Source organism: Salmo salar, chromosome 13 (genome assembly GCF_965601325.2).
Source record: "Salmo salar chromosome 13, fSalSal1, whole genome shotgun sequence".
Taxonomy (NCBI): Eukaryota; Metazoa; Chordata; class Actinopteri; order Salmoniformes; family Salmonidae; genus Salmo; species Salmo salar.
This window is the reverse complement of record NC_138303.1, coordinates 41,609,856-41,632,122: the sequence shown is the minus strand read 5'-3', so window position 1 is coordinate 41,632,122 and position 22,267 is coordinate 41,609,856. Positions and strand designations below refer to the sequence as shown.

General features: G+C 41.9%; 1 protein-coding gene across 6 annotated transcripts; it reads right to left on the bottom strand.

Annotated features, from left to right (window-relative positions):
* Positions 1-6,676: 6,676 nt before the first annotated feature.
* LOC106567121 (uncharacterized) lies at positions 6,677-22,033 on the bottom strand. 6 transcript variants are annotated; one of them, XM_014136041.3, is made up of 13 exons: positions 21,752-22,033; positions 21,364-21,426; positions 20,775-20,859; positions 19,317-19,699; positions 14,069-14,248; positions 12,835-12,894; positions 10,608-10,643; positions 10,260-10,481; positions 10,054-10,131; positions 8,867-8,995; positions 8,661-8,741; positions 8,011-8,217; positions 6,677-7,808 (listed from the first exon to the last, which is right to left on the bottom strand). In XM_014136041.3, exons 2-13 carry the CDS (start codon positions 21,406-21,408, stop codon positions 7,755-7,757), a joined length of 1,560 nt encoding a protein of 519 aa, XP_013991516.1. In that variant the 5' UTR covers positions 21,409-21,426; positions 21,752-22,033; the 3' UTR covers positions 6,677-7,754. The 6 variants fall into 6 exon arrangements, with proteins under 6 accessions (XP_013991516.1, XP_013991519.1, XP_013991518.1 ...); XM_014136044.3 differs by lacking the exon at positions 8,661-8,741; XM_014136043.3 differs by lacking the exon at positions 10,054-10,131.
* Positions 22,034-22,267: the final 234 nt, after the last annotated feature.

The following is a 22,267-nucleotide window of genomic DNA, read 5'->3' as shown; positions in this document are numbered from 1 at the left end:
GAGGCCTGGGAATAAGTTGTGTCTTCCTTGGTCCTTGTAATGTGATCCCCCATGTCTCCCTGTAGACATGCTGCTGCAGAGCAGCGCTGCACAGCCATGACACACATTAGTGTTGACAGTAGGCCTCCCCAGTTCCCATAGGCCTCCCAGGCAGCCCACTGTTCCCTTGACTGGGTCCTCTGGGCTGTGTGCTGCATTCATTCACACACTCACACTTATTGTCCTGTGATGAACTGAAGCAGGATGTTCGTAGATCATCTCCTCTGAGGAATATTTACAGGAATTATTTTGCTTCAGTCTTCCTATTCTACACTATTTAATAGTTAGGTGTTTACCAACATCAGCCTTCCTGCTTACTGTAGAAGCACCTCAACAATGATAGAGTGTAAGAGCATTCCACCTGTACAGTATAGTGGAATAATGATTCACTATACTCTCCGACAAAAGGGTTCTTTGGCTGTCCCCATAGGAGAACCCTTTTTGGTTCCATGTAGAACTCTTTTTGGTTCCTGGTAGAACTCTTTCAGGATCCATGTAGAAGCCTCTGTGGAAAGGGTTTTACATTGAACTCAAAAGGGTTACACCCCCACAGATAGTGTAGTGAAGAAGGCACAACAGCAACTCTTCAACCTCAGGAGGCTGAATAAATTTTGCTTGGCCCCTAAAACCCTCATAAACTTTTACATATGCACAATTGACAGCATCCCGTCGGGCTGTATCACCGCCTGGTATGGCAACTGCACCGTCCGCACTATCTCCAGAGGGTGGTGCAGTCTGCCCAACGCATCACCGGGGGCAAACTACCTGCCCTCCAGGACACCTGCAGCACCCGATGTCAAAGGAAGGCCAAAAAGATCATCAAGGACAAAAACCACCCGAGCCACTGCCTGTTCACCCCGCTATCATTCAGAAGGTGAGGTCAGTACAGATGCATTAAAGCTGGGACCAAGAGACTGAAAAATTGCTTCTATCTTAAGGCCATCAAACTGTTAAATAGCCATCACTAGCCGGCTTCCACCCGGTTAGGCAACCCTATATACATAGACTTGGAATTGTTGGCCACTTCAATAATGGAACCCTAGTCACTTTAATAATGTTTAAATAATGTTTACATACTGCTTTACCTTGCACCTTAGAGGCTGGGACTATCTGAAAGCACGTATATCCTACCAACGGGACATTAGAAACTGTAATATCTTATGCTTCACCGAGTCGTGGCTGAACGACGACATTAAGAACATACAGCTGGCGGGTTATACACTCCATCGGCAGGACAGAACAGCAGCCTCTGGTAAGACACGGGCGAGGGCCTATGCATATAAGTGAACAACAGCTGGTGCACGATATCTAAGGAAGTCTCAAGGTTTTGCTTGCCTGAGGTAGAGTATCTCATGACAAGCTGTAGACCACACTATCTACCTATAGAGTTTTCATCTGTATTTATCGGGGACTTTAATGCAGGGAAACTTAAATCAGTTTTACCTAATTTCTATCAGCATGTTAAATGTGCAACCAGAAGAAAAAATTCTAGACCACCTTTACTCCACACTCAGAGACGTGAACAAAGCTCTCCCTCGCCCTCCATTTGGCAAATCTGACCATAATTCTATCCTCCTGATTCCTGCTTACAAGCAAAAATGTATGCAGGAAGCACCAGAGACTCGGTCTATAAAAAAGTGGTCAGATGAAGCAGATGCTAAACTACAGGGCTGCTTTGCTAGCACAGGCTGGAATATGTACCGGGATTCTTCCGATGGCATTGAGGAGTACACCACATCAGTCACTGGCTTTTTCAATAAGTGCATTGAGGGCGTCGTCCCCACAGTGACTTTACGTACATACCCCAACCAGAAGCCATGGATTACAGGCAACATTCGCACTGAGCTAAAGGGTAGAGCTGCCGCTTTCAAGGAGCGAGACTCTAACCCGTAAGCTTATAAGAAATCCTGTTATGCCCTCCGACAAACGATCAAACAGGCAAAGTGTCAATGCAGGACTAAGTGGAATCGTACTACACCTGCTCCGACGCTCGTCGGATGTGATCGGCTATGAAAAGCCAACTGACATTTACTCCTGAGGTGCTGACCTGTTGCACCCTCGACATCCACTGTGATTATTATTACCCTGCTGGTCATCTATGAACATTTGAACATCTTGGCCATGTTCTGTTGTAATCTCCACCTGGCACAGCCAGAAGAGGACTGGCCACCCCTCATAGCCTGGTTCCTCTCTAGGTTTCTTCCTAGGGTTCTGGCCTTTCTAGGGAGTTTTTCCTAGCCACCGTGCTTCTACACCTGCATTGCTTGCTGTTTGGGGTTTTAGGCTGGGTTTCTGTACAGCACTTTGAGATATCAGCTGATGTAAGAAGGGCTTTATAAATACATTTGATTTGATTTGATGTGGCAGGGCTTGAAAACTATTACAGACTACAAAGGGAAGCACAGCCGAGAGCTGCCCAGTGACACGAGCCTACCAGACGAGCTAAAAAACTTATATGTCGCAAAAGGAACACCTATGTGAGAATGCTATTCATTGACTACGGCTCAGCGTTCAACACCATAGTGCCCTCAAAGCTCATCACTAAGCTCAGGACCCTGGGACTAAACACCTCCCTCTGCAACTGGATCCTGGACTTCCTGACGGGCCGCCCCCTGGTCGTAAGGGTAGGCAACAACACATCCACCACGCTGATCCTCAACACGGGGGCCCCTCAGGGGTGGGTGCTCAGCCCCCTCCTGTACTCACTGTTCCCTCATGACTGAACGGCCAGGCATGACTCCAACACCATCATTAAGTGTGCTGTTGCCTGATCACCAACAACGATGAGACAGCCTATAGGGAGGAGGTCAGAGACCTGACCGTGTGGTGCAAGGACAACAACCTCTCCCTCAATGTGATCAAGACAAAGGAGATTATTGTGAAGTACAGGAGGACTGAGCACACCCCCATTCTCAGACAGGGCTGTAGTGGAGCAGGTTGAGAGCTTCAAGTTCCTTGGCATCCACATCACCGAGGGCACGACAAAACCTATTCCCCCTCAGGAGACTGAAAAGATTTGGCATATGTCCTCAGATCCTCAAAAGGTTCTACAGCTGCACCATCGAGAGCATCCTGACGGGTTGCATCACTGCCTGGTATGGCAACTGCTCGGCCTCCGACTGCAAGGCACTACAGAGTGTAGTGCGTACGGCCCAGTACATCACCGGGCCCAAGCTTCCTGCCATCCAGGACCTCTATACCAGGCGGTGTCAGAGGAAGGCCCTAAAAATTGTCAAAGACTACAGCCACCCTAGTCATAGACTGTTCTCTTTGCTACAGCGCATCAATCGGTACCGGAGCGCCAAGTCTAGGTCCAAGAGGCTCCTAAATAGCTTCTACACCCAAGCCATAAGACTCCTGACCAGCTAATGAAATGGCTACCCAGACCATTTGCATTGCCCCCCCCCCCCCCAATCTAATATTTATATATTTCTGTTATGCTCGTCGTTAGAAATGGACCAAGGCGCAGCGTGCGTAGAGTTCCACATGATTTAATAAATGAAACTCACCAAAACAAATACAGATGCAAACGAAACGTAAAGTAATAGTGTGCTCACAGGCACTACACAAAAACAAGATCCCACAATCACAGGTGGGGAAAAAGGGCTGCCTAAGTATGATCCCCAATCAGAGACAACAATAAACAGCTGCCTCTGATTGGGAACCATACTAGGCCAACAAAGAAATAGAAGCCTAGATATGCCCGCCCACTCTGGACCACAGACCGTCGCCGGAGGCTCTGGACCGCAGACCGTCGCCGGAGGCTCTGGACCGCAGACCGTCGCCGGAGGCTCTGGACCGCAGACCGTCGCTGGAAGCTCTGGACTGCAGACCGTTGCTGGAAGCTTCGAGCTATGGATCATCACTGGAGGTTTCGTGCCATGGATCATCACTGGAGGCTTCGTGCCATGGATCACCACTGGAGGCTTCGGGCCATGTATCACCACTGGAGGCTTCGGGCCATGTATCACCACTGGAGGCTTCGGGCCATGGATCACCACTGGAGGCTTCGGGCCATGTATCATCACTGGAGGCTTCGTGCCATGGATCATCACAGGGCATACCAGGCTGGGGAGATGCACTGGAGGCTGGGTGCGTGGAGCAGGCACAGAGCATACCAGGCTGGAGAGATGCACTGGAGGCCGGGTGCGTGGAGCAGGCACAGGTCGTACCGGGCTGTGGAGGCGTACTGGAGGTCTGGGGCGTAGAGCTGGCACAACCCGTCCTGGCTGGATGCTCACTTTAGCCCAGCAAGTGCGGGGCGCTGGCACAGGACGCAGGCACAGGACGCACTGGGCTGTGAAGGCGCACTGGCGACAGTGCGTAGAGCCGGCGCAGGATATCCTGGACCGAGGAGGCATACTGGAGACCAGGAGCGCTGAGCCGGCACAACCCGTCCTGGCTGGATGCTCACTTTCGCACGGCAAGTGCGAGGAGCTGGCACAGAACGCACTGTGGATGCGCACTGGAGACACATTGCGTATCTCCGCAAAGCATGGTATCTGAACCGTGACCAACTCCTCATCGTAATTACAGGGAGTTGGTTCTTGTTCCCACCTTTGCTCCGCTCGCCACCCCGTGTGCCACCCCCTAAACATTTTTGGAGGCTGCCTCTCGGGTTTCCATCGTCTCCTTGATTCCTGGTCTCGTCGCCGTTGTTCCTCCCTCGCTGCTTCCAAACGCTTCCCCGGCAGGCTTTCATATTTCTCCATTACTTCCTCCCAAGTCCAGGCTATTCTCTCCTCAACCTCCTCCAAAGACCAGGATGCCATCTCCTCCCGGGCACGCTGCTTGGTCCAGTTGAGGTGGGATCTTCTGTTACGCTCTTTGTTAGAAATGGACCAAGGCGCAGCGTGCGTAGAGTTCCACATGATTTAATAAATGAAACTCACCAAAACAAATACAGATGCAAACGAAACGTAAAGTAATAGTGTGCTCACAGGCACTACACAAAAACAAGATCCCACAATCACAGGTGGGAAAAAGGGCTGCCTAAGTATGATCCCCAATCAGAGACAACGATAAACAGCTGCCTCTGATTGGGAACCATACTAGGCCAACAAAGAAATAGAAACCTAGATATGCCCACCCAAGTCACACCCTGACCTAACAAAATGTGACAATTTCTTAATTCCATTCTTTTACTTTTAGATTTGTGTGTATTATTGTGAATTGTTTTAGATACTACTGCACTGTTGGATACTATTGCACTGTTGGAGCTAGGAACACAAGCATTTCGCTACACCTGCAATAAAATCTGCAAAAAAAAAAAAATTATAATAATAAATGCCTGAAATGAAATGAATGACATGTATGCATTCACTACTGTAAATCGCTCTGGATAAGGGCGTCTGCTAAATGACTAAAATGTAATGTAAATGTAAATATGTGTATGTGACCAATAAAATGTGATTTGATTTGATCTGGAACCCAAAAGTTTTTTTGAATGGTTCTCCTATGGGGATAGCTGAATAAGCCTTTTAGGTTCTAGATAACATCATGTTTTCAAAGAGTATATTAATAAATGAGTATGAGTGAGCAAAACTGTTCCATATCTGACATTATGCATATTCAAGAGTGTGCACAGTATGTACTGCCGCTTAGGTGGAGTCACAGTAAGTTCAGATGCATCAGTTTATGCATTATCAAAAAGTCTCAAACTCCCACACAGCCATCTGTGTAGTTTGAAGTCGTTAGTCAAAGCACATTTAGAAAATAGCTTCTGTATTTCTCCTGGTCCATCATGTGCTACCTTTTACTACTTCTCTTCTGAAAATAATACGAATTAACTCAGTTCTCTCAGACATATTAGTATGATATTGTTACTGCCAAAGCAAAATGTGATATTGCCTCTTAAAAATGAAATGATCAGCAGGGAAAAGGACAGACAATGGGAACAAATAAAATGTCTAGTCCAGTACTACCATACCCGTAGCCTCCCTCACCATCTATCTCTCTCTCCCTCTCTCTCTTTTCCCTTCCACTTCATGGCAATTTCTTTGATGCACAATTTGAAGCGATCACAGCGATTACAGGGGGCAATGCAAGAACAGTGCTTCAGATAACAAAAGAGCAGTGTGAGTTGTGCCTTCAGGGACGCCGACTCATCACTTAATGGTGGATGATCTCAGACACAGCTATCTAAAACGCATTCCTCCACAGACAGAGGACTCCATGATGGGGCACTTTAAAAAGATTAGAGAGTCACTTCTCTATCACAGGCAGCCTTACAATCCTTCAGATCAGCTGCTAATATAATTTGCCTGTGAGGAGTTTACATACACACTCTCTCAGGCTCTCATATAACAATAATACCTGACCAATGACATAACAATCAAAGCCGTTGGTGGGTGATTAGCAAGGGTGCTGTTCAGTGTTTTCAAGTTGTATCTATTCAATGAGGTGTGGCCTTCAAACATACTGTAAGACAGCTTGGCTTCCTACTTCAGTCATGCAAGATTAACTTGTTGGGTCATGTCTTTTTCAGTTATTGCAACACTTGGTAATCCTGTTTGATGACAACATGAGCAATTATTTAAGTTAACCCTAAATATTTGTATTCTTATTTCCTTCTTGATCAACGTTGGCCTAAATTGAAACATAGAAAAAACAAGGAAAGAAATATTCTACACATGTATTCTCTTTAAACAGTTACAGAAAAAGTATTTTAATAAGACACATATAATGTTATGGTATCATATATTTGTGAAGGGTTGGCACAGGAAATAATCTATTTGCAGATTCTATATATCGTCAATAGATGCAGAAATGAACAGACATGATCCCCAAAATTATAACAGTTTGCATACAGGCACACATACAGTATGTTAAACAGTTCAATCACATGAAAACTAACCACCATTCTTAGGAAAACCCTTACGAAAATGTAAATCAGCTTTGATTCGTGACTATGCAGTATTAGCTCTATAGACTACCAGGTGATATGTGCAGCCCAACAAACGTAACGATTGTGATGTCCCCCTGTGTATGATTATAATAATAAATGGTATATGTATATATAATACATATTATGTATCATATATTTGATATTTCTCATCAATTATATATTTGCATCCATGTACAGTTCCTGCCAAGTTAAAAAGGACATTGTAAAGTGCACGTGTTAATCATTAATCAAAACATCAAAATTTCCCCCACTCCTCCAATATATGTTGAGTATATTCCAATAGTACCTCTTTATCTCAAGCTGAGCTTTATGCATCTATTCTACAAACCATCCTATGAACTTATCTGAAACCGTTGTATGCACTTCACAAGTTCTTTCAGACTAGTTCTATTTTTACACCAAGTGAAAAAAAATGAAGCAAAACGTTATATATCGCATTACATCATTAGGTGCATTAATCTGTCAAAGCAAGGGTAAATGCTGCATAATTTATAGAGAGAGAGGTTAAGTTTAACAGCACAGGCAACTGAAGATGGATGTTTCTCCCAGTACAAGTCACTAACCACACCTCTTTCTACCTATCAAGCCTTTCAACCAAACATATATTTGACCTCCATGACAAAGAACAACTCTGAAATACTCCACAAAGACTTGACCAGACCAGTTACAGCCTCTGTCCCTCAAAGAACTTGCTCTTACCACCATCCCTTCAATAGTGCGATCAGATTATCAAAAACGATGTATCTAACAAATCAAAAGTTCATTTCCAGATTATTTTTGGGCGGGGCAAATAAGGGGTGTTTCCTTTTTATTTGGTCTTCTCTGGTTCTGTTTGTACTCCTGCATCTGACTGGCGTTTCCCCTGCAAGGAAAGGAAAGGTTTTTTTCACTTATCAATGTAGAACTTTATATGAGAATCTACATTAGATTTTCTCACATTACTTTTCCATAAGCAATATCTCTCGACATTTCATTGTAAAGAATGGCTCACAGTCATAATAAGTTGCTGAGGCCATCTAGTGGTGGCACATTTGATTAAGAGCGGAATTGCCAATTCAGCCTACCAGGTTTTTGAAGAACAAGTGGATGGAGTTCCTCTTCTCCAGCCTCTTAGGGAGGACGGGGGAATTGTCTCCACCCTCGGAGGGTCCTGATGCTGGCTTGCTGTCCACAGCAGGGATCTCTGGGGCCTTTGGTTCTTCCTTGGCCACACTTGGGCCAGCTACGGCTTCTGCAGCTGGGGCTGGGGCTTCCTTTTTGGGCTCAGAAGCCTGATTGAATTACGACAAATAATGAAAAGATACATTTCTGAGTGTCATTTTTATCATGTAATGTTAATCGTAAAGCCATTACTCGGTCCAAAGCTGTATTATGACGTTGCCTCCTTTCTCTCACCAGGTAAAGCTGAGCCCACACATTAATACATTAACTAGCACAATACAAGAGCACAATTGACGCAATGAAATAATGACTAGATTAATGAGAGCATTGTTCTGTTTGGTAAAGATATAATTTATAGAAATTAGAAATGGAAAACTATCACTAGTCTAACCAACTGTTTTTGGATAATGTGTATGCAACAGATATCAATTGATCTACCAAATAATGTACACTATTTGTGCAAGATATTTCAATATGGTAGTACCAGCATAAGCTGAACTCAGTGAGATCACTCTTGTTAATTTCACACTGGCCGTCAGGAATGCTCATTTACCCCTTTGAAAGGTTTCTTGAGGAGTCGGACTCCACTTGTTGAAGCCGTCTGGACTTTTGAAGCCATTTGGTTTAGCAGGTCCTCAAATTCACATCATTCCGTTATTGTTTATCACATTTGCACATTTTCCTGTCTTTCCAAAATAACTAGCATGTGTAGTTCCCGTTGAGAACCAAAGTGGGATGTAAGTAGAATATCTGCCTTACCTTGGGCTTGAAAAGAGAAAAGGAGGTTTTGGCTACAGCCGGTTTCTTCCCCTCTTTCGGTGCAGGTGCCGGTGGTGGTTCTGGTTTGGCAGAGGCCTCCAGAGTAGCCGTCTTTGAGGCGTCTATCTCCTTTATCGAAACAGCAGAAGAGAAAAATGTAGTTATGAGCCCTTCTCAGGATTAAGGTGTGTATAAAGGCAAAAAACAACTAATCAGCCACCTGGAAGAACCAGAAAAGAACCCACCAAACAGAGAAGAAAGACATGAGGGGGATGAAAAGCTATACTCTGGAACAAAAACTGGTACTGTAAAAGAGATGTGATGTACTTTGCCCCTTAGGGCCGCCCTATTGATGAGACGAATGAGACCAATTATAACTGATAGCGTGAATACCCAATTCGACCATGCAACCCGACCGAAAGAGAAAAAGACGGCACAGGGTGGATGGAGTATGCCAAGAGTGTTCTCCACTTCTACCTGTACTTCAACAACTGGCTGTGGCTCCACTGGTTCCACTGTCTGTGGACGGCAGAATGATGTTGATCTGAACATGTGCCGTATAACACACTATCTGGGCTTTATACTGAATGGGCAACATGGCATGGCACAGGTAGGTTTGTAAAAGCACAGTTCACCAAACAAATAAAGACACAAAGAAGCATTCGCAAACACACAGTCGGAATGGAAATCAAAGTCAAATTCAGTTTCTGAAATCAATATTTGGTCTGCTGTTATATAAGTTGTTACTTTGGGCTCAAATTACTGAACTATATATTGTTGGATTTCTGATGTTGTGGGATGCTATTAATGTTCACGGATGATGAATGAATGCAGACCTAAGCCCATTCTCCACAAGCCATGCCGCAGTCTAGCTGATTGCGGCACTATCTTAGGTGTGTTGACTCCACATTGAGAAAAACATCAGCAATGAAACTCCATGAAATGTCACAATACGTCACTTGAATGATGAAGATATGTCTACATTTACACAAATGCTCTGAGGGACTGCTCTGTTTGGTCTCTGTACTGCTGCTCTGCACAAGAGAAAAGGCTGCAGTCTGTATGATATAGCAGGTAGTGTACCCACAAGATGCAATGATTTTAATACAGTTATATGAAATGATGGATGTCACAGTGAGCTTAACTCTGTTAGTTTCAAAATGGCTGAATGTTGTATTGTCATTTACCACTGCAGGAGGCTTGGCAGGTGCACTGGCTCCACTTGTTGATTTAACCTTGATTTTAGACTTGAGGCCTAGCAATGCCTCAAATTCAGATCAAACTGTTACAATCTGACACAGACATTCATACATTATATTATTCTCTTTTACGGAAAGTTATCAATTTGCCAAAGATTCCGTTTAAGTGCCTTACAGTGCCAGTATTGCCATACCTTTCTGCTGAAAAGTCTGCTGAACGGGCTGTCAGATTTCGACTTGGTGGCCTCTGGTTCTTTGGAAGCATCCTTTGGTTCTTTTTTTGGTTTGTTTGTCCCAGGTTGGGCTGCTATTTCTGCTTTAACCTCCATCTTAGGTGGTGCTGGGGCTGGAGGTGGGGGTGGTGGGATTGACATTCCTCCTTTGGCTGCTGCTGGAGCATCCACTACTTGTGCAGCCTATTCGAGCGAGAGGCACAATGGAAAAGGAAGCAAAATAGGAACAGTTGATCACCGACACCCAGTTAATAGGTCACAAAACATGATTTATGTATTTATTTAATTATGCATTCATTCAGTACTCACTGTAGTTGTTGCTGTTGGTTGGGCCTCTTTCTGTGACTGTTTTGTGACAACAACAAACAATAGTTAGTGCTGGTAATATGGAGAATAATCACCATTCTGTTTCTGCTAAGAGATCATGTACCTTCTGTCTAAACAGGTTGATTAGAGGACCCGAAGAGGCATCTTTGGCAACTAATCTCTTGTGGACAGACTACGTAAAGAATCGAACTTCTGAACAAATGAAGCAAGATTTTAGTTCTGGTTTTACCAAGGTTATTTGCAACAGGCTCCACAGCTGAGTAAGACGCCCCTTGGCCTGCACATGTATTCTCAGCTGTGGCCTTCAACAGAAGATGGATGCCAGTTATGGCAGACTACTGACACTACTAAATACTTGTTTAATAAGGCTCAAGAATCATTGGTCTGTTTAACTCAGCCTGTATTTGACATTTTTGGTATTCAATATGATGATTTTTTATTTTTTTTCTGCGGCATTCAATAACAGTTACAATCACAGTCATCCAAAAGCCTCTCACTGTAGGTTAATATGTTGCAACTGTAGATGCAAGTGTAGATGTTAACAACGGCAATGTTGAATGAGGCCTCATGTTACCAAAGGGATGAAAATGATAAGAGTGAGATGTGTTTCACTTGTTATTTTTTCACCTTTGTTGGTGTAAGCAATGAGAAAGATGTTCTCTTTCTACTGAAGGTAAATTAAGGCATGAAAAGCTGCCATTATTATTTTAGATGACTTTACCAAAGGGAAATAATTGTATAGCATTAAATATACACTGAACAAAAATATAAAACGCAACATGTAAAGTGTTGGTCCCATGTTTCATGAAATGAAATAAAAGATCCCAGAAATGTTCCATACACACAAAAAGCTTATTTATCTCAGATTTTGTGCACAAATTTGTTTACATTCCTGTTAGTGAGCATTTGTCCTTTGCCAAGATAATCCATCCACCTGACAGTTGTGGCAAATCAAGAAGCTGATTAAACAGCATGATTATTACACAGGTGCATCTTGTACTGGGGACAATAAAAGCCCAATCTAAAAATTGTCACACAACACAACGGCACAGATGCAACTGGCATACTACTGCAGAAATGTCCACCAGAGCTGTTGCCAGATAATGTTAATTTCTCTACCATAAGCCGCCTCCAACGTTGATTTAGAGAATTTGGCAGTACGTGCAAATCGGCCTCACAACCGCAGACCACCTGTACGGCGTTGTGTGGGCGAGCGGTTTGCTGATGTAAACATTATGAACAGAGTGCCCCATGGTGGCGTTGGGGCTATGGTATGGGCAGGCATAACCCAATTGCATTTTATCTATGGCAATTTGAATGCACAAAAAGGAGAATAACATAGCGCTGGGGCTATGTTAACTCTTTTATGGAGGCATGATTCCAAAAGAAGGCATGAAGAAGAAAAAAGACAATAGCTGCCTGTGTAATCATTCCTTCAAGACGTGGTCTCTCTTTCTTAGAGACGCTCTCATTGCCCTTAGGCTGACTCTACACATATTTATCACACACAATGAGCGAGATCACTGACAGCACTATACAGTCTAAAATATGCTTTTATTTTATTTAGTTGATTAGGAGCATAATCAAGCATTACAGGCCAAATGTTTTGCTATTCAGAGGCATATTTGGAATTATGATAGCATTATATGAATCTTCCTTTTCAATACCAAATAAATTATGGTTCTTCAAGATTGTTTGAAGTGGTTTCACAATACATTTTTACAAAGGCTTGAAATATTTTGGCAAAGGTTACAGATTTATGAAGCAATGTCACTCATTTACACAAACTCCTTTTAAATGTATTATAAAACAACCATTAGGCAATCACATATTTTGTGCATATCTATTCACTTATGGACATTACCATTAAAACAACTCTTCAATTCTTTAAACAACACAAATCCTGAGGCTTATTGTGAGGCCCAATTTAAGGTATCTGTGACCAACAGATGCATATCTGTATTCCCAGTAATGTGAAATTCATAGATTAGGGCCTAATTTATTCAATTCAATTGAGTGATTTCCTCATATGAACTGTAGTTCAGTAAAATCAAAATCAATTGTTGCATGTTGCCTTTAAATATTTTTTGTTCAGTATAGAATACAGTATACTATACTGTAGGATCTCTGTGCATAATTGTATCTGTATTAACTGGGATTCAGTGCTTTTGCATAACGTATTATGTTTCAAATAAAAATACATGCTTACTTGGTCTTTTGTAACATCAGGGGTGGCAGTTCCTTGCTTGTTTTTTTTGGTAGGAGTCACCTTGGTAAAACAAAGACATATATATATATATATATATATATATATATATATATATATATATATATATATATATATATATATATATATATTGAGTCACGTGTGTCTGCGTACAATCTTCGATGACAGTCAAAATTGTGACTAACCTTTGTTTCCTATGAAAAGATCTAGCATTTAAGTGTATGTTGATGTTTCATTTCTTTCTTTCAAATGAAATGCAATGCATACAGAAGATAACAGCAATGTTTATTTTGATAAGAGAGTTACTGTCACAGGGTACAGTGAAATGACTATTTTCCTAAATGTCTTTAAATTAGTCATATAGCCATTGACGTCTACGGCTGTCTAACTGATGGCACACAAAGAGGCCCCTGGCAAAGCACATACAGTACATGCTCTCTCATTGTGACAGCCATTGTGCTCTGGAGATGGCGTAGGCCTTCCCTCGCTCTATCTTCATGCATTTCAACTTCCAATGGCACAGGCCTCCCTTGTGAGCTCACACTACTGGCTGAACAAAAGACCACCACATTCCCGCATGTTCAAAGGATTTGATTAGCATGGCGCTGGGGCTATGTTAACTCTTTATGGAGGCATAATTCCAAAAGAAGGCATGATGAAGAGAAATGACAATAGCTGCCTGTGTAATCATTCCTCCAAGACGGGGTCTCTCTTTCTTACAGACGCCCTCATTGCCCTTAGGCTGACTCTACACATATTTATCACACACAATGAGCGAGATCACTGACAGCACTATACAGTCTAAAACACAATGGCATCACTGATGGAGCATGCTTTCTCATTTAGTTGATTAGGAGCAAAATCAAGCATTATAGGCCAAACGTTTTGCTATTCAGAGGCATATTTGGAATTATGATAGCATTATACGAATCTTCCTTTTCAATACAAAATAAATTATGGTTCTTCAATAGTGTTCATAGTGGTATCACAATGAATTTTTACAAAGGCTTGAAATATTTTGGCAAAGATTACAGATTATGAAGCAATGTCACTCATTTCCACAAACTCCTTTTAAATGTATTATAAAAACAACCATTAGGCAATCACATATTTTGTGCATATCTATTCACTTATGGACATTACCATTAAAACAACTCTTCAATTCTTTGAACAACACAAATCATATTAATTTTTTTTTTTTTTTAAATCGACTTACTAGTGTTTTAAAGAAGTTCATAACTGGATTATCTTCTGTTTGACTCTCACCCTCTTGGTTTTCCTCAAGGTGATTTCTTTCCTCGCCAATTCCGGGGCCTTTGACCTCCTCTGCCTCTGGACTAGGGTTGGGAGGCTTCACTGAAGTCTCTGTATCCTCCTTTACCTCATCAAGTGGCTCCTATAGACAACCACAAATAATTATCCCTCAGAAATGTGAATGTGGTGGAGCACTGGAGCTGATATGCAAGCAATGAGTCTGTTAGATGCAGCTTTGAGATGGGAGCACAATTCCAACCATGCCTCTGCCTACTTGGGGCACGATCAACAATCACCCTTTTATTATAGCCTGTCCCCTCACCCCACACACACACACATACTCATTGATATTCAGCAATGTTGGAGACTTCTGTCTCTCTCTTTCCTCTGAGAAATGTCAGCAAACTCAAATATCTTGTTTTGTGGTATTCTAAGAAAATCCTCCATTCTTATCCAACAATATATACCTTTAATTGAATATTTCTTACAGTAATATGACTTAGTTTAAATGAAACAATGCTCCTTCATTATCTGGGCTTCACTCCAGTCATTGAACAAGACTATCTATTCAACAGGAACATGAGTTGACTCTATCTAATATTTCAACACATCCCACCCTCTTACATTTAAATTTTTTACATTTTAGTCATTTAGCAGACGCTCTTATCCAGAGCGACTTACAGTAGTGAATGCATACATTTCATACATTTTTTTTCCCATTTTCTTTTCATATATATATATTTTTTTACATAAACTCCCCAGACGGATCTATACGTTAGGAAAAGATTCAATGAGAATAACTGAGTTGAATTTGAATTTAAGTTTCAAGTTTTTTATTGCCACGTGCACTAGTACAGTGAAATGCCTTACTTGCTTGCTCCTTCCCGACAATGCGGTAGTACTATAAAAAATAAATACAAAAAGTCAAGTAGAACAAAAAAACACATGAGAAATAGAAATAACAACACAAGAAAGTGGGTAAGCTATATACAGGGTCAGTTCCTGGGTCAGTGCGAATACCATTTTTACAATGTGCAGGGATACTGGAGTAGTACGGTTAAATGTGTATAGGGGTAAGGTGACTACGCATCAGGATTTATGCTAAACAGTGTAGCAACAGCGCATATGATGATTGCATGAGAGTGTGTGTGTGTGTAGTCAGTGCTTGTTGTGTGTGTGTGTGTGTGTGTGTGTGTGTGTGTGTGTGTGTGTGTGTGTGTGTTTGTGTGTGTGTGTGTTGGCGTGTCAGTGTGAGTGTGTGTAGAGTTTGCATAGAGACTAGAGAATCGAGAAATTCAATAAAATAGAAGGGTCAATGCAGATTGATAAATAGCAACCAAAAAAATGGCTACATTGACTGTCTTATGGCTTGGGGATAGAAGCTGTTCAGGAGACTTTTGGTGTCGGACTTGATTCTCCAGTACCGCTGCCGTGCGGAAGCAGAGAGAATGTTTATGTACATGGGGCAGATACACAGCAAATTCTGCAGTGTTAAATGTAACACTGGTCCAGTTTATATATGGGTCTACACTTGTCAGTGTTTAATTAACACACAGCTTAGTGTAAAGCCTGACTTGCATATTTCCCAGAGTGCATTGCTTTTCAAGTGAATTATAGAGCTACCACACATGACTGTATTTTTTAGTGACAGGCATGGTTGTTGTAATAATCCATTTTCAGTCCTGTGGCCTTCACCAAGTGAGATCCTGATTGAATATGTTAGCATTAAAATGTAATTATTTAACACGATACAACAAGTATTTAATAAGGCCTTATTTTGAGGTCCTAGTTTGACCCTAGTACAGTGGCCTTGAACTCAAGGTTTTCAGGCCTGCAATTCACATTATGATGGCTTGCAAAGTGATTTGTAATTCCTATTGCACTCCAGCAAGAGTGGAGATATATTTTTTATTTTACATGTATGTTTTTGTCATTTAGCAGATGCTCTTATCCAGAGCGATTTACAGGTGCAATTAGGATTAAGTGCCTTGCTCAAGGACACATCGACTGATTTTTCACCTTGTCTGCTCGGGATTCATGTATGGGATTCATGTACAGGGAAAAATATATGTTATTTATATTTGAGTAGAATAAGATTAATTAATCAATCAATGTACATAGATATGGAAACAAACAATTTAATGAATCAACATGCAATAGAGCATGCTGGGAAATATGATAATGATGGGCATGGTTTTTGCTGAACACTGGCTTTAAACACCAACACTGGGGTTAATTTACACCAATGAGTGTTAATTTAACACTTACAGAGTTCATTTAATAACACCTGAATGAACACTAGAAATGTTACACTGAAAAATCAACACCAGGTAACACTGAACAATTTGCTGTGTACAAGTAAAACATTAACACGATTCATTGAAAAATAAACCAGACTTTGAACGAAAGTTTAAAATAATTTAATTGCAAAGATCACAGCTAAGATAAAATATACTGAACACAACATAAATATAAAGCCCAACATGCAACATTTTCAAAGATTTTACTGAGTTACAGTTCATATAAGGAAATCAGTCAATTGAAATAGATTAATTAGGCCCTAATCTATGGATTCCATGACTAGGAATACAGATATGCATCTGTTGGTCACAGATACCTTTTAAAAAAGGTATGCGTATGGATTGGAAACCAGTCAGTATCTGGTGTGGGCATCATTTGCCTCACACATCTCCTTCGCATAGAGTTTATCTGGCTATTGATTGTGGTCTGTGGAATGTTGTTGATCCTGAGCATCCCAAACTTGCTCAATGGGTTACATGTCTGGTGAGTATGCAGGCCATAGAGATTTGCAGATTTCAGGAATTGTGTACAGCTCCGTGCGCATTATCATGCTGAAACATGAGGTGATGGTGGCAGATGAATGGCACGACAATGGGCCTCAGGATCTCATCACGGTATCTCTGTGCATACAAATTTCCATCAATGAAATACAATTGTGTTCATTGTCCGTAGCTTATGCCTGCCCATACCATAACCCCACCGCCACCATGGGACATTCTGTTCAAAACGTTGACATGAGCAAACCACTCACCCACATGATGCCATACACGCTGTCTGTCATTTGCCCTGTACAGTTGAAACCAGGATCCATCGGGGGAAGAGCACACTTCTCCAGCGTGCCAGTAGCCATCGTAGGTGAGTATTTTCCCACTGAAGTCGGTTACAAAACCGAACTGCAGTCAGGTCAAGACCCTGAGGAGGACGACGAGACCCTGGGGAGAACGGCAAGCACTCAGATGAGCATCCCCGAGACGGTTTCTGTGCAGACAGTTTGTGCAGATATACTTTTGTTGTGCAAATCCACAGTTTCATTAGCTGTGGCTGATCTCAGACGATCCCGAAGGTGAAGAAGCCAGATGTGGAGGTCCTGGGCTGGCGTGGTTACACGTGGCCTGCGGTTGAGAGGCCAGTTGGATGTACTGTCATATTCTCAAAAACAACGTTGGAGAATGCTTATGGTGGAGAAACGAACATTCAATTCTCTGGCAACATCTCTGGTGGACATTCCTGCAGTCAAAATGACAATTGCTCGCTCCCTCAAAACACGAGACATCTGTGGCATTGTGTTGTGTGACAAATCTGCACATTTTAGAGTGGCCTTTTATTGTCCCCAGCACAACATGCATCTGTGTAATGATCATGCTTTCTTGATATGCCACACCTGTCTGGTGTATGGATTATCTTGGCAAAGGAGAAATGCTCACTTGCAGGGATGTAAACAAAACATACCATAGCCCCAACGCCGCCATGGGGCACTCTGTTCACAATGTCGACATCAGCAAACCGCTCGCCCACATGTCGCCATAGAGGTGGTCTGCGGTTGTGAGGCAGATTTCTGGGATCTTTTATTTCAGCTCATGAAACATGGGACCAAAACTTTACATGTTGCGTTTATATTTTTGTTCAGTATAATAAACCATACAATCATATAACCATGTCAGATTAGTAAAACAATTATAATACTAGTACTGCAATTAGTCTCCTTTTGTAGGTATTCACAGTGTCAAATAATTTATTCACGGAATTTAGATTCTTTGAGGAGGATCCTGCTCCTCAGCTGTAAATCACTCCATATCAAATGCTGTTTCAGCGGAAGTCTCCTCCTCGCATTTCAAATCCCCTCTCTGCCTCAGACTGACCTTAAGTGTAATGTTAATAGTGCCGCAGCCCTCTGCAGACACCTCAGTACAGACACGGACAGGGCTATATACCGATTCTTTAATGATTTTCATACATGCGGATTGCAGCTGAACGAGCAACCTCGATGATAAGTCGCTTGTTTCTTTCCCTTCATCGTTCTTCTTGTTTTTCTCAGTCGTCTCTTTAGCACTGGGGCTAGATTCAAGTTCTTCTGACTCTATAGCAGCTACATCTTCAAGAACATCTGCAATTTCTTCCAGCTCTTCTAGTTCTTCAGCGATTGCTGAGTATATAGCAGCTTCATTTTCAAGAACATCTGCAATTTCTTCCAGCTCTTCAGCGATTGCTGAGTCTACAGCAGCTTCATTTTCAAGAACATCTGCAATTTCTTCCAGCTCTTCTAGTTCTGCAGCGATTGCTGAGTATATTGCAGCTTCATTTTCAAGTTCATCTGCAATTTCCTCCAGCTCTTCTTTGGGTACGGGGCTCTTCTCCACAGTTGTATCCTCTGTGGGTTCTTCACCAAAGACCGGTTCTGTTGTCTCCTCTTCAGGTGGGCTGACACTTTCCTCCGTAGGCTGCTCTTCAGATCTTTCAGTGGTGATTTGAATGATGTCTGCCGTAAGAAAATCCAGCAGTGATGAAAGTTCAGGCTCTGCCTCCGGAAATGAGAATCTGACTGCCAGTTGCTTTGGAAACAAATGTGCAGCCATCAAGACTTCACTTTTCTCCTTTGAATCAATAAGAATTTTTGTTAGATTTGTAATGTGTTTTGTTAAACACTGGAAAGTGAAGAATGACGTGTTGATGTTCACACAACAGATGCAATATTATTGTAAGTTAATGTTACCAATTCAAAGTACAACTCACATTATAGTGGCTATATCCTTAGTTAACTACATTGGAATAACCAAAATCATTTAGATGTAGATATATGAACATCTCAAGTTAGGAGTTGATGATCATTAATCAATGATCACTACACTGAGTAAAGTTGAAATGGAACTTATGCCAACCCAATTTGAAGGGACTACTGATTAGATACTTACAGTGTGGATCCCATTGATCACCGTTACAGGGACTTCCGGGGAACTCTTACTCTCCTCCACAGTTTTCTCCTTTATGGGCTCCTCCTTTTCAGGGGCTGGATCAGGGTTGGGTTGAGGTGTAGCTTTCTTCTTGAAGAGGTTGTCAAATACGTTAACTCTTTCTTTTGAACTCTCCTTGGGCTCCTTCTTTTGGTGGTTTGGTTCCGGTATGGTTTTCGCCTTAGCAGTCTCTGCTTCCGTTTCTGGAACATTCTCAATGACAGGCTCCTGTTCCACCCCCACAGGCGCACAACCACTGCCGTTTGCCTCCACTATACCTGGCTCTTTAGCGGGAGGCAGTGAGGAAGGCTGACTGTTCTGCTCCACAGCTGCTTCACTGGTATCTGCAAGAGATAGGTTACTTGGTGTGGTGTGACAGGAAATAGAAAGTTATTTGCTATGATTCATCATTTGTACACAAGGATCAGGTTGGTAATAACTGGCTTTGATCAATCTATCGGATGTCTGGCAATATGTAATTTTGAAGAAAATGGGAGTATGTGTTTTTAAATAGCATGCAACTTTACCAAATGTGTTTTCTATTGATACTACCCTTATGACTAATCAATGCAGTACTAAGGTCATTACCCTAAATGCAATGCAAGCAAAACCTTCCCTTGCTCTGTATGTAAAACTAATGTGCTACTAGAGACATATAGTCTAGTCGTGTGAAACAAACACAACCTGTTCTAGAAACAGTGGCTTTAGTGTCTTATTTGCTGATATCAAATAATATTTTTGGGGGTGCTTATATTTGTCCTGTCACACACAAGTATGTAATGGACATGTGTTGCTTCATATCCCAACTCCCCCTGAGCAATTAGGTTTAAGTGCCTTGCTCAAGGGCACAGCGACAGATTTTTCACCTAGTCAGCTCCGATATTCGAACTGGCACCTTTGGGTGACTGGCCCAACGCTCAAACCTCGAGGTTACCTGCCGCCCCTTGACGACCAATATCAATATTATCGCGTTTGGAGAAAATACATATGGACTTGCCCTGAAAATCCTTGTACCTGACTGTTGATCCAGTGAGACAATATACACATAGAGGATGAACAGATGTTTGATCTATCTATGTTCAAGGCTACGCCTAGAGTTAACATTGAACACCACCCAGTAGCACTGACCGACTGCTGTATTTACAGAGAATTAAGAGAGACTTGTAAATTGATCCAGACTAATCCAACAATTCAAGATTGATTACAAGTGACATACTGTCACTGTCATATCATCCCATTGGAGCTGTAAATGAATAACTAGCATTATAGACCGAGCGAGGTGTTGCAACCAGTTGGGCCCAAAGTTTAGGGTATTGACCATGGGGTAACAATCAGGTGACAACAGGATAAATGGCTACCAAACCACTCAAAGCCATATATTAGTGGATGTAATAATGGCCTTGTGTACTGGGCACTTACCACTTTTCTCCAGGCCATCGTACGAGATGCTTACAGCATGGCTATTCACTTCTCCTTCCGGGTGCTTGTCCAGAGCCTGCTCGGACTATAAGAAGAAAGATTGTTGATATCAGTTTCTCTTGCCATCATTGTTTTCATCACATCACTTTCATCATTACTCAATTTTGTACGGCCCATCAATTATATAGTATTAGATGTATGTGGACTTGTAATATCCCTATTAAATTACTGTCTGTATCTTGAAACTGCTAATATTAGACAGTAAACACTTCCAGGGGTGGACTGGGACCAGAAATCGGCCCTGGCATTGCTAACACACTGTTCCATTTTTTTCCCTTGAGGTCCCAACACCAACCCACTTTTTCCTCTAAACCCCCATACTGGCCCATTATTAGCCAGATCATCATCATTTTGCTAAAAGTAAACTTAAGTTAGACAGGCCCACTAGGCAAAAAATGGACCAGCTCATCTGGTATTTGCCCAAAATGCCAGATGCCTATTCCGCCCCTGAACTAGCCTTCTTGCCCCTGTATTCCAACATTCAAAGTAAGAGAAGCATGCTGTAAAGTTTGGCTTTTCTCATCAATACCTTATCTTCGGTATGTCCTTTGTTTTTGGAATGCTCATTGCCCATCTTGATCACAGATGAAACCTGCAGAAGAAACTGTTTGTCAGTGTTTGTGCATTTGTTCCTAAGGTTAATGATGTGATGAGATACTCCATTCTTGCATCAAAATAGTATACAGTAGCTTCCAAATAGCTTCCAACAACAGCGTGAGATGAATTCAAATGTTATGATGTATACCAATAAAATACGCTACTCATCTTGAATAAACAAATAACATTTGAAGCAAAGCTAATAGATACAACATAAGAAGAATAGCATACTATATGTTCACATTTAATGGCTATAGAGAAGCAACAATAAACCAATGACAATCGAAACAAAGCTAAAAGTATTTGAGGCTATGTCTTACCTTATGCCAACTCCTTTGGTGAGTTTACTAGTCTGTCTGTAATATTCCAGCTACTGCTGGGAGCAAATTGGAGATTGACTTACTGCTTTGCAAACTGCTAAACTAAGTATATATAGATAAGAGTTTAGCCCTGTTCTTAAAGGGGTGGGGCTATCTCTTACTAATAAAAAAGGGATCTATTTGAATGCCAAACACACAACTACAGCAATAACACTCTGTCAACTGTCAGAGCATCTCTGATGTACTCATGCTAATGTCATGAATTCTGTCTGGAGATTTTCAAATGAGAACATGATGATAAGCTTTGCTTTATCAGACAGATTTTGATGACATTGCTGGAAACCTCAAAGAGCCCATGAGAAACTGCAGAGTGTGGTAATGACTAATAGGTTAGGATACGACAGGATGCGAACGTAGGATATGTGAAACCATTGGAAGCATTGCTTGTTTGCTTGGTGGGGCAGTAGTCCAAATGACTGACACACAATAACTACCTACTTTCATATTAAGCTGTTA

Coding starts and splice junctions, on each gene's coding strand:
- LOC106567121 (XM_014136041.3), bottom strand. CDS start 21,408: ATGGGCAATGAGCATTCCAAAAACAAAGGACATACCGAAGATAAG. Junction 14,249..19,316: donor TGATCAATGGGATCCACACT/GTAAGTATCTAA, acceptor GGTTGTCTATAG/GAGCCACTTGATGAGGTAAA. Junction 10,644..12,834: donor CTGATGTTACAAAAGACCAA/GTAAGCATGTAT, acceptor GTCACAAAACAG/TCACAGAAAGAGGCCCAACC.